Source organism: Petaurus breviceps, unplaced genomic scaffold (genome assembly GCF_028583685.1).
Source record: "Petaurus breviceps papuanus isolate PSGF00001 unplaced genomic scaffold, PetGlider_PUasm1.0 37, whole genome shotgun sequence".
Lineage (NCBI taxonomy): Eukaryota > Metazoa > Chordata > Mammalia > Diprotodontia > Petauridae > Petaurus > Petaurus breviceps.
Genome location: NW_027186296.1, coordinates 51,829,433 through 51,841,940, shown reverse-complemented (window position 1 = coordinate 51,841,940; position 12,508 = coordinate 51,829,433). Strand labels below are relative to the sequence as shown.

Here is a 12,508-nt window from a genome sequence, read left to right as displayed (position 1 = left end):
GATTGAGCACTGTTCTGGCAAATTCACAGTGGCCACCAGCACTGTGAATATTGCATTGGTGCTACAGACCAACAATCAACATTATAATATAAGAGGAAAGAGATGATTTTTATTTTCCAAACCTCAAAGAGATAATATGACTGAAGACTTCTAAGTCTTTCAACTAGAATCCAGTCTAAGGTCCTTTCCAAAAACCATATTAACTCCTTTCAAGGCTCAAATGATTTCTCAGTCAGTTCAGGGTTATAGTCTATCAAAGCAACATTCCTAGACCAGCAGTCAGTGTTTGACAGAAATTAGAGAAGGGGTTTAGACTGGCCAACAAAAGAAAGCTAGGGTAGGAGGTCAAGTGTGAGAGAAACAGAGGCTGAGGCAGAGCTCTGGGAGAGGTCGAAGGATATATACTGTCAGAACTGCAACAATGTGTTGAGAACCTTAAGCAAGGTTTGAAAATGATGTTTTCTATATGCTACTTACTGCCCTACAGAGGTATTGTATTTTCAGTGTGGCACACTACAATTTAACTTACCACAAAACAAATACCAATATGCCATGGAAAACAGAATTTTAGGGGAAGCTAAGTGGCACAGTGGATAGAACACTGACCCTGGAGTCAGGACAACCGGAGTTCAAATCTGGCCTCAGGTACTGATGCAAGCTGTGTGACCATGGGCAAATCACTTAACCCCAACTGCCTCGCAAAAAAAGGGCAAAGAAGTCCAGAATTTTATAAATAAAAGTAATGTTCCCTTATTATGCCCTTATGTAAGTACCTTATCTGCTTACCCTTAAGTCCTAGCTGTAGAGGGTAGAGAGGGATCATAGATTTAGACCTCAAAGGAAACATATGGGTCATCTAGCCCAATCTTCTCATCTACAGATAAGGAAACTGAAGCCCAAAGAGGTTAAATGAATTGCCTAAGGTTAGACAGGAATATCAAAATAAGGAATTGGACTTAGCTTAATCTAGGAACACCCAAGAGCTGTGTTCAAATTTCTACTATGTCTGTAGAATTTTTCCTAAGCTTTACCCTGTGATGATGAAGAAACTGGGATCATGTCTGAAGCTTTCTAGAATAGTGGCAGACTAAAGAAGAGGGCAGCTGGTGAGTATAGTAAAGGAAGGACTAGAAAAACATTTAGGGGGGGGGGTTAAGTTATAAAAAGGTTGAAATGGTTCTTATAATGTTTAAATTTATCTTTATAGTGTCCCTAATACAGGTTTTCTTTTTTTTTTTTTAAGCAATCAGGGTTAAGTAACTTGCTCAAGGTTACACGGCCAGTTATTTCTGGGTGTGGTGCTGAGTGTCTGAGCCCGGGATTCGATCTCCAGGTCGTCCCAACACTGGAGCCGGTGCTCTTACTCGCTGAGCCACCTGGCCGCCCCTAAGCAATTGGGGCTGGCCGCCCCCCCCATACAGGTTTCTAAAAGCATGAAAACAATGACAATACTAGACTACACATCAGGAGTTGGGGATTCTAGCTTCTTATTCTGAGAAACCTGACCAAGACATAGCAAGACTTCAGCCTAACTGTGCTTCCAGCTTTGTCTTCTGATATAACCCTAATTCTTCTTTTAGTTCCAGGGGCTTTTGTACCAACTGGGAAAAAGCAATCATAGATTCTTAAAATGTCAAAAGTTGACTTTAATGGGCATGGAGGCAAATGTGGTGTAGGAAAAGAATACTGATTTGGAGGTAGAAAATCTTGGTTCAAATCTCAGCTGTAACACTGTAGCTGCAAGGCTTTAGACAAATCACTCACACTTTCTGAATATCTGCTATTTCATTTGTAAAATCAGTATAATAGCACCAACTTTACAAGGTCATTGTAAGGTTCGAATTATATATGTAAAGTGCTTTGCAAACCTTAAAACACATATAAATTTTAGCAATTGTTATCTTAGATTCCTTTAGTAAACATTATGTCTGTCAGATCAATGCAGCTTGAAATAAGAAAGCAGGTACTTCATTAAAGATAAAATGTGCAAGAAAGAAATTATCTTACTTGGTGACTGCTGAAATGAAACTTTACTTTTTGTTCACACTCCAGAAGTTTCTGTTTAGGAGGTTGTAATAGGATTATTAGGCAGTTCATTTTGAATTTGTCTAGGTCTTGTGTGGAGATCATCATTGGTTTCAGTTAGGTGACTGGAAATTTGAGTTTCTTGATCCTCTTGCATTTTCTGTTATCTGTCTTTTAATTTTGAACATTACAAAAACGTTCAGTTATAAACCATAGCAACTCACCAAGTTACTTTTATGATACTCATTTACTTTTTAATATTAAGAATAGTGCATGTACAAATTTCAGTAAGATATGTACTACAGTAAATAGGTACTATATTTAATGTATACATAATAGTCATACAGATCATGATTACCCACTTTCCTACTGGCCTTAACTTAGTTACAATACTTCCAACCATACCTTAATGGCTTATTTAAAAAATTTTTCAAATTATTAAAATATTTTCCAAGCTTGTTTTGCCTTTAAAAATTTTTTAGCTTAAATTTCAAATTCTGTGGCTGTCATAGAAGCCATAGGCTTTTTCTACAATTGTCAGACCACTGTCAACTTCATTTTTACCTTAGCAACAACGAAGAATGTAGTCAGTAAACATTCTTCATTCATTGAACAAATATTTATCACCTACTATGTTCAAGGAACTGTGTAGGAGACACAAAGATCAATAAAACACATGCTCCCTACCATTAAAGTGCTTAATAAACTGCTGAGGGAGAGAGATATGTATACTAAATTACAGAATTAGAAGGGACCTTGGAGGTCATCTAGTAAAATATGGACCTGATGAATAATTCACTTCAAAGGCAGTATGGTAGACCAGACAGAAAACTGAATCTGTAGTCAGAAGAACCAGGTTCAGTACTTAATATGATCCCTTACTACCTGTGCAACCTTGAATAAATCATTTAATCTCTCTGGGTCTCAGCTTCCTCATGTATAAACTAAAGTTGTACCAGATGAGCTTCACACTCCCCCTCCAGTCCTAAATCTATGATCTTAAGATCAGCATAAAATACTCAGTAAATGGTCATTCAACCTTTCCTTGAGAACCTCTAAGAAACAATCTACTCTTTCCCAAAAGAGACACTTTATTTATAGATGGTTATAATTATTAGGGAGATTTTCCTTACATGAAGCATTCCTTGAATCCTGTTACCTTTTACCTAAAAAATCTTCAATAGTACACTGTTACCCCCCAGATAATGTCCAAACTACCTAGCCTGGTATTCAAGATCCTCTATAATCTAGTTTCAGCTGACTATAATACAAAGCAGTATGGGACAAGTGGTATAAGACTGAGTCAAAAACGAAGGAGTTCAGAGGAGGGAGAGATCACTTCTCACCGGGTGAAAAGGGCATATTTCATGCACTAGGTAGCATTTTACTGGGTTTTGAAGAATGAACTGGATTTCATATAAAGATGGGGATGGAGAGAGATCAGTTTTAGGAAAATAGATAGAAAATTAAAGTATTTATTAACTGCTTCTGATACTATGCATCAGGGATACAAATACTTATCTTTATCCCCATGAAAGTTACATTCTAATGGAGGAAAATAGCACATTAAAAGAGAGCTGGAAAGCTAGGTAGCGATGGTGGGGGAATGCACAGATAAGGAGAGAAGTCTGAAGAATGAGTAGAGCTGGTTGAGCAATAGTGGTCTGAGCTAAGGATTTACCAATGAGGATGGCCTCAGAGTGGCAGCATCTCCAGGGTGGCAAGGCTGCTAACATGGGGGTGAATAGTGAGAAGTGATAGAAGTGATTTAAAGTGGAAGGGACTTTACAGGTCATCTAGCCCAGCCTCCTAATTTTACAGATGAAGAAAATGAAGCTCAGAGAAATTAAATGAGTTGTCTAAGGTCACATAGGCAGCAAAGCAAGAATTTGAACCCAGGTTTTCTGGCTTTCAGTTGTAACACAAGGGCACTCAGGTATAGAAAACAACATTAGCAAATAAAGCAAAAATTTAGAAGGCAAATACAGTAAATCATGAACATCCCTGTTTGGCTTGAGCATAGGGTATGTTTAAGACAAAGGTGGAATATAAGGTTAGTAAATTGACACTACATTGTAAAGAGCTTTGAATGCCAAACTAAGAATTTTGAATTTGATTGATGATCAGCAAGATACCATTGAGGATTTTTAAGGTAAAGAACAAAAGGATCACTAAGTGATGCAGTAGGAAAATTGATATGGTTATTATACAAAGAATATAATACAGGGAGAAGTAGCAGGAAGCAGTAAGAACAATTAGGGAAATACTGCCATAGTACAAGTGTGAGGTACTTAGTACTAAAATTAAGGAGCGGTAGTGAAGATAATAATAATAGTATCTCATTTAGAGTGCTTTACAAAGTGTTCTCTCCACAACAGTCCTGTGAAGTAGAGCATGAAAGCATTATTATCCCCATTATACATATGAGGAAAATGAGGCTGAGCGGCTAAATGCCACCTCAAGCTCATGAAACTGCTACTTAGGTTAGAACTGAGATTTCTCTGGTATTTCTAGGGTTAGAAGAAACCCCAGAGACCATCTATTTAATCCCTAGTCCCACATTTCACAGGTAAGGAAATGGAGTCCCAAGGCCAGGCAAGCAGAAAGGCTTAGGGGTAGGATGTGACGCCAAGACTTCTTTTCCTCTTTCTCCTCTACTTTGCTGTCTCCCATGTTTTCTTACTCCAAGACCAAACATAGCACCTTGCACAGAATAGGCACTTAGTAAATGTCTACTGAATCAAATTGAACTGCAAAAGATCATATGAAGAAGGAATGTGTAGGACTGGGAAAGTGTTTGGATATGCAGGATTAGGGAAATGAAGAGTCCACCAGGCCTTTCTCAGACTTTAACTCTCCAGGAATATCTTGGAATGCTCTAACTGAATTTCAAGGGGTCTTCTGAGAAAAACCTTCCCAATGGGCAAATATGGCCTGGATGGTAGGACACTTAGGTTTACGTTTAGAGATAGATTTGAATTTTAGCTTTGATCTTAGTCAAGTCACTTAACTTCTACAAGACTAATTGGGAACTGAGCCCATGCTTGGCTTAAATGTAACAGCAACTCATAAACTTTAAAATCCAAGAGAAAAGCTATTTAATAATTAAACATTAAAAGCACACAATCCAAGAATAAAAAGGCTATTAAAATACAACTTCCCTCCCATGGTTGCCAGATCAAGAACTCACTCATGGAAGTAACCAGCAGGCAAGGAGAGATCAGGAAAAGACTCCCTGTCAAGGGGAAAAGATGTAATCAATAGGCCACTAGGGACTTCAATTCAATTCAACTCAACAAACATTTATTAAGTGCTAAGAATGTGCAAGGCACTGTGTCAGTCGTTGTCCAGGCAGTGGAGGTGATCTTTGCTTTCAAGGAGCTTATATTCTGCTGGTAAAGTGGAGAGGAGGGAAAATAAACAGAGAAATAAATACAAAGTAATTGGGGGAAGAGCAACTGCAGGACCAAGAAGGGCCTCATGTAGGAGGTGACACTGAAACTAAGACTTGAAGAAAGACAGAGTTTCCAAAAGGTAGAGATGAAGGAGTAAAGAGAGCAAAGGCATGGAGTGCATTCCAAGAAATGGAATGTCATGGGTAAATAAAAAAAGCAAGGGTATCACTCTGACTGGAACATAGCCTCCCTGGGGTAGAGCAAGAGGAATCAGTCTGGAAAGGGAGGTTAGAGCCAGACTGTGGAAGGTCAAATATAACATTTTTGTATTTTATTCTAGGGTCAATAGGAAATCACTTCTTCAGCAGGGGAACAATAGGGCCAGTCCTATGCTTTGAGAATATTAATTTGGCAGGAATAAGTATTGGAAGGGGGAGAGACTGGAAGCAGGGACACCAATTAGGAAGGTATTACAATACCATAGATAAAAAGTAATGACTATCTAAATCAGGGTGATGGTCATCAAATACAAAAGATCTTGTGGAGGTAGAATCAAAAATGCTTGACAAATGACTGGATTTGGGAGGTGAGAAAGACGGAAGGACGAGTATGACTCAGTTTGTAAAACTGAGTGACTAGAAATTCCACAGTTGGAGTTTAAGGCCTTAAAGGTCTTTTTTCAAACTAACTTTTGGAACAAGTAATTTTAAGGATGTTATCAGTTTAATTTGAATGGTTCTAAGATCCTTTTTCCAGACAAGGAGATGATGCCGTTTACAGAGGTGGAGGGAACAAAGTTAGTAAAGAGCTAAATTAATTAGGAGGTCTAAGATCTGAAGACACATATCTTATTTCATAATTTTCCCTTTTGCTGGCTCTGTCTACAGTGTGAACAAGAGTACCTGGTCATGGAATCAATCTTCTTGAAGTGTGAGAGCTTCTTCTTTACTGAGATATCAGCAATATCATTATACTGCACCGAAAAACCTTATATTGTAATTCTAAGGGAAAGGAAGAATGAATTTTATATTAAATATAAAGGGACAATAATTTTCACTGTATGACTGCATTTTTACCTGTCTCTCCACCTTGATAGAGGTATTATTATTAAAAAGTGGAAATAAATGTTTTTCATTTCAATGGTAAAACAGTAAAAAAGATGCTTCTGAAATGAAAAAGAATGATGCATCTGGATTTATTTTATTCAACCAAGAATCTACTAAAAGTATTTGTTCTTTTCAACACTAAAACGTGTAGTTTTATAAGATCAAATATTAATCTGCCATTTTCTACAGTTGCAATAACTTATAACAGATCTCTCCTTGTTTCTAGGCTTTCCTCTGCAACTCATCCTGTATACTTCTGCCAGTTAAATTTTGAAACCTGCTATCATTGATATACCAAAAACAAAAAACCCACATTCAACAGTTTTTCATATGCTTCACAGCATAAAGTCCCAACTCTTCATTCAGCCTGGCATTCAAGACTCTTCACAGCCTTAGTCTTGCCCAGTAACCCACAACATGAAGAACTCTCCACTTCAGTCAGTTGTCTTCAAAGTTACTAAAGCACATTTTTGCTCACATTCTTTCTTCTCCTTTCCTACCCTATCCTGCCACCACATCCCTACCCACCCAACACCTAATCTGAAATGCCCTCCATCTTCCTCTCCATCCCTTTAGATCCCACCCATCCTTCAAGGTTCAGCTTATTTTCTAAATCAATTAATGCTTTTTGTAAGCATTTCAGACTGTGCTTCCCTTACCTTTGTAGTATTTAAATACCCTATTGTACTAGTATTTAAATATTTTGTGTGTCTCAATTGAACCATACATAAACTCTTGAAATGAGGGCTTGTGCCTAAAGTTTATTTTGTAGCACCTGGTACAGTGCTATGAAGGCAGCAGATACCCAGTAAAAATTTCTAGAATAAATGCATGTGAAATTTTTTTATGACAGCATATCCTTATAACAGTTATAAACTGGTGCAAGAAATAGACTTATCTTTTAAGAACCATTAGTTTTAGATATTGAAAAGTTAATTATGACTTTCTAGCTATAAATCTGTTTCTGTCCTCTCATTTTGGTTCCTTTTGGGGTTATTTGGCAGATTTGTCTTTTCATTTACATAAGGCCAGCCAAAGTCACAGGAGAAAAAAAAAACCAAGAAAAAATATGAAATTAAGGATAAAAAGGGGCACACAATTTCAAGATCCAAGTCTTATTCTGATATTCATTTGTTTTACAAATTTGCAGCAAAGTATGTTATAAATGTACTTCCTATTTATTATTTGGAATATATTTCATAGAAGGAAATATCCTTTTCTTCAAAAAGTATATACACATAGTGTAACCCTAATATATGAATATTAGCAAGTCAAAACAAACAAAAATGGTGCGTCCTGGTGGTCAAAGATTATCATTATTATTTTTTTTACAATATTTAAAAAATTGTTTTAGATACAATATTTCCTACTCCAACCCCCAGTACTTGAATGTAAAGAGAAATTAGTACCCTCACAAAAACTTGTTTCTTGATTTTCCTTGCCTCCTGTTTTTTTTAACAATTCGCTTATTTTGATTTATGTCTGAAAGAGATTAGAGTTCTTTAAAATTAGAGAGAAATCCTGGACAACTTTAAGAAACAGGCAACTTTGCTATAAATCCCAGTATCATTAACTTACACTGGATTCGGAGAAGCTGCTCCACTTCACTGAGGCAAATTGCACAGCTGTCTATTCGCTGCTTTCCAAGCCACTTTAATTACTGCATTATAATTTTATACTTCTTTATACACATTAATGTCCACGGAAATGACTAAATTCAAAGAACTTAAAACTAAAATTGGACAACCGTTTCCCGGAAAAGCAACTTGTTATTTTACAAAGCTCGGGAATCAGGGAAGTGATTGATGCCGCTTTAGCCAATAAGGAACAAAAGACAGGAGGTACCCTTTCCAGTGAAAGTTTGTGACCCAATCCTTGGGAATCTAAGGCGGGAATTTTAAAAGGGGATTGGCTTTCTCTTTTTCTAGGCCTCTCCTTAAAGCTAAATCTCATCATTTGAAAAAAAAAACAACTACTTTTAAAAGTTTAAAAATTAGTAACCAAGATGTTAGGTGCTTTGGAAAGATGTTTAAATTCTATTACGTAGCATTGTAAAGACACAAAATGGGCAATTCTCAAATCGACCTAGAACTGGAAAAGCTCATGTATTCCACCCACTTTTAAAATTTATTTTTAAATAGAGAGATTAGAGGCTTTAGAGGCACAGAGATGTTAGTTGACCTACCCAGCTCAGGTTCTAAGTGGTAGGGCAGGTTTTGAACTTCCTCTGACTTTGGATCCAGCATTTTTCCACATGAGGAACTAACACTATTATTTATTATAAATCTAAACAGAAATACTACAGGCTTGACTAGAAAATGTCATTAATTGTGGTTGTCAGTTTCAAGGAGTAAATTTCGAATAGATTTTATTAATATTTTCATGTATCCGAAGACCTTTGTTACACACATTTTGAAAAAAAATGCTTTTGCTCACATTAGATTTTTATCACTAGCTAACAGTCACGACACCTACTATGTGCCAGACACGGTGCTAAGCACTTTACAAACAGCCATGCTTTCCTTTGGGGAAGCTAGGTGGCTTGGTTGATAGCATCCCAGGCCTGGCGACACGAAAAATCATCTTCCTGAGTTCACATGTGGCCTCTGACAGGAGCTAGCTACCTAGTATGACCCTGGACGGGTTACTTAACTGTTTGCCTCGATTTCCTCATTTATAAAATAAGCTGGAGAAGAAAATGGCAAAGCACTCCAGTATCTTTGCCAAGAAAACCCCCAAAGCTATATTGAAGGTTGGGACTCGACTGAAAAAAACAAAATGCTAACTCTCTAGTATTTTATGTTTATCTTTTATTAGTAAAATGTATTATTCATGGTTGTACCAGCAGAAGCGGCGGCTCCCTAGCGCCGCAAGAGCGACTCGAACTGGCCCCTGGGAGCAGCTTTCACAGCCGTGTGACCCTTCCCTCTTCCGCCGGGGGCGCCATTCCATGGTTCCAGAGGGAGGGTCAGTGAGGAACAGCAGCTATTGAGTTAACAGCCACCCATTCCCAAACCCCGCCGAGCGGGTTTGGTCCTGCCCAAACTCCGAGGCTCAGGGGAACAGTGACCTCCGATCCTAGGAGAGGTGACGGAGCAGGAAGATAACCCAGCAAATACAGTTATCTCTTTGGCAGACAAAAACAAAGACAACTACAGGGCGGGGCCGAGGCGGAAGCGTCGCGCTCCTGTCTGAGAGCAGATACCGCGAGAACCAGATGTCTCGTTCTCGCGACGTTTCCTCCCTCCTCCTGCCCCGCCTCCTCCCGCCTAGCTCCCCGCCCTGACTCCACCCCCTTCCCCTCTCCTTTCCTTCCCCCCCTCTGGGCGCGGATCCGGGGGGCGTGAATCAATTTGAGCAGGTCCCCCACTGTCCCTTTCCCCGCCCCTTCCCCCGCCCCCAGACCACAAGGCTCCGCCCCTTCCCTTCCCCGCCTCCTTCGTCAAGGGGAGCTCAGCCTCGTCTTGGGGAGAGCCGGGGGCAGCGGGCTCCGGCCAGGAGTGGATGTGAGTATCTCTTCCTCCTCGTCCTCCTCCTCGTCCTCGCCTCCGCGCCCCGACTTTGGCTCCGCTACCCCCAAATCCAGACCTCCGCCCCCGCCTGGCGGGGCTGCCCATGGAGGGACCAGGAGCTCCGGGACCCAGCTGGCCCCGGCTCCCGGGTGGCCCCCACCAAGCCTTGGCCCCCGCCGGGACTGATTGGAAGAGCCGTTTCCCGGTCCTGTCTGCCTTGATCCCACCCGACAGGGCCTCGCCTGCTGCTGTCCGCGCCCCCATCCCCTCAGCGCCCCCCACCATTCCCCATCCCGCACCCCCGCCCTCGCCTTCGCGTCCCCCTCCCTGGAGGCGCCCAGCCCGCTCACTGCGGGGGATGTCACGTGAAGGAGTGTGCGTGCGCGTGTGTGTGTAAGTGTGTAAATGTGCATACACATGCTGACAACCTTGGAGTTGGTTGGCTAGTTGTAGTAGTGCTAATTTAAATACTGTCCATGAAGGGGTGTATTTGTGTAAATGTGTGTGTAAGTGTGTAAATGGGCAGACACATGCAGATAACCTTGGAGTTGGTTGGCTAGTTGTAGTAGTGCTGATTTAAGCACTGTCCATGAAGGAATGTATGTGTCTGTGTGTAAATGTGTATGTGTAAGTGTGTAAATAAGCAGGCACAATCTGACAACCTTGGAGTTGGTTGGCTAGTTGTAGTAGTGCTAATTTGAGGACTCTCATGAAGGAGTGAGTGTGTGTATGTATATGTATGTATAAATGATCAGATACATTTGGACACCCCTGGAGTTGGTTGTCTTGGTGTAGTCGGTGCTAATTTGAGGACTTCCCATCAAGAGGTGTGTGTGTGTGTGTGTGTGTGTGTGTGTGTGTGTAGTCAAGAAACATGCTAACACCTTTGGAGTTGGTTGGGTAGTTGTAATAATACTGATTTGAGGGCTGTCCATGAAGAGGGGTGTGTATGTGTCTGTGTGTGTAAATAGTTAGACATTCTGACACCCTTGGATTTGTTAGCTAGTTGCAGTAATACTAATTTGAGTAATGTCCATGAAGAGGGGTGTGGTGTGTATGTGTATGTATGGTCAGACATGTTGACACCCTTGAATTTGTTGGCTAGTTGTAGTAGTGCTAATATGAGGACTGTCCTTTAAGAGGTGTGTGTGTGTGTGTGTGTGTAAATGGTTAGACATGCTGACAGACATCCTTGGAGTTGGTTGACTAGTTGTAGTAATGCTAATCTGAGGACCGTCTGTGAAGGGTGTGTGTATGTGTGTGTGTGTGCTTGTGTATGTGTGTGCATGCACATGTAAATGGTCAAAAGCATGCTGACATCCCTGGAGTTGTTGCCTAATTGTAATTAGAAAGCTATCAGTGAAGGTGTATGTGTGTGTGTGGTCAAACATGTGCTGACATCCCTGGAGTTGGTTGTAATAGTCCTAATTAGAGGGCTATCTTGTGAAGGGGTGTGTGTGTGTGTGTGTAAATTGTCATATAAATACTAATATCCCTGGAGTTGGTTGGTTAGTTTAGTAATACTAAATAAAGGGTTGCATCTTGAGTGTGTGGGAATGTAAAATGATCATACCCATTTTGATGCCCCTTTTCCTGAATGGAGATTGTTGGTGGGCTAGTGTAGTAGTGCTAATTAGGAGGGGTGATAGCCTTAAGGTCTCTAGTGTGAAGCTTCTTTCTAGGGAAGGGAACTCCTTTCTGATGACCACCTAGGGGGAAAAAAAAATAATCCTTTTCTTTTATAGGAGCGTGCTAGGTCACACAGCTTTTAGAGCACGGCATCTGAAGTCAGGAAACCTGAATTCAAATTCAGCTTCTTAATTCAAATCCAAACATTTAACTGTGTGATCCTGGGCAAGTCCCTTAAATTCTCTCAACTGTAAAATAGAAATAATAACAACACCTACCTGATAAGAGTTGTAAGGATCAGATGAGGTAATATTTATAAAAACATTCAGCAAAATGCCTGTAGCATAGCAGACACTCAATAAATGTCTATTCCCTTTTTCCCTTTCAAAATGGGGATGGGGTAGGGTGGAAGTTATAATAGGAAAGTTCATTAAGGTATCAGGAATTTGATTTTTTTTTAAGAGGATAGAGCTTCATAAGATCACAAATCAAGGCCTCATTCAAGCCTCTCTTTTTACAGATGAGTCAGGCAGCAACCATTTATTAAGTGCTTACTATGTTCCAAACTGTGCTAAGAAGTGGGGAAACAAAGGCAGAAAGTTTGCTTTCAAGGAGCTTACATTCTAATTGAAGAGACAATATGTAAATAACAAGGTACCATAAAGTTAGAGAGAGATTGGAGAGATGGAAGATATTCTGAGAAGAGAAGGCACAGTGAGGAAATTGAAGCTCAGAGATTTTAAATGATTTGTCCATGGTCAGCCCTGTAAGCTGTGGCAAGAGAAAGATTTGAGCCACATCTTCTGACTCCATGTCTAGCTCTCTGTCCCCAAGGATGAAC

At 40.1% G+C, this 12,508-nt stretch overlaps 2 protein-coding genes across 3 annotated transcripts in view; one reads left to right on the top strand and one right to left on the bottom strand.

Moving 5' to 3' along the window:
* The window catches only part of TTC23 (tetratricopeptide repeat domain 23), a 119,821-nt gene extending 111,455 nt beyond the window's left edge, over positions 1-8,366 (bottom strand). Inside the window, 4 exon segments of the mRNA XM_069097390.1 lie at positions 2,008-2,080; positions 2,082-2,196; positions 6,323-6,421; positions 8,105-8,366. Of these exon segments, the coding sequence (XP_068953491.1) occupies positions 2,008-2,080; positions 2,082-2,182 (174 nt within the window). The 5' untranslated portion in view covers positions 2,183-2,196; positions 6,323-6,421; positions 8,105-8,366.
* A 1,556-nt stretch (positions 8,367-9,922) lies between these two features.
* Positions 9,923-12,508, top strand: part of LRRC28 (leucine rich repeat containing 28) — a 187,499-nt gene continuing 184,913 nt past the window's right edge. For both annotated transcript variants that reach the window (XM_069098495.1, XM_069098494.1), the window contains exon 1: positions 9,923-10,032. The gene's annotated coding sequence lies outside the window, so the exon portion shown is untranslated. The remainder of the gene's footprint in view (positions 10,033-12,508) is intronic.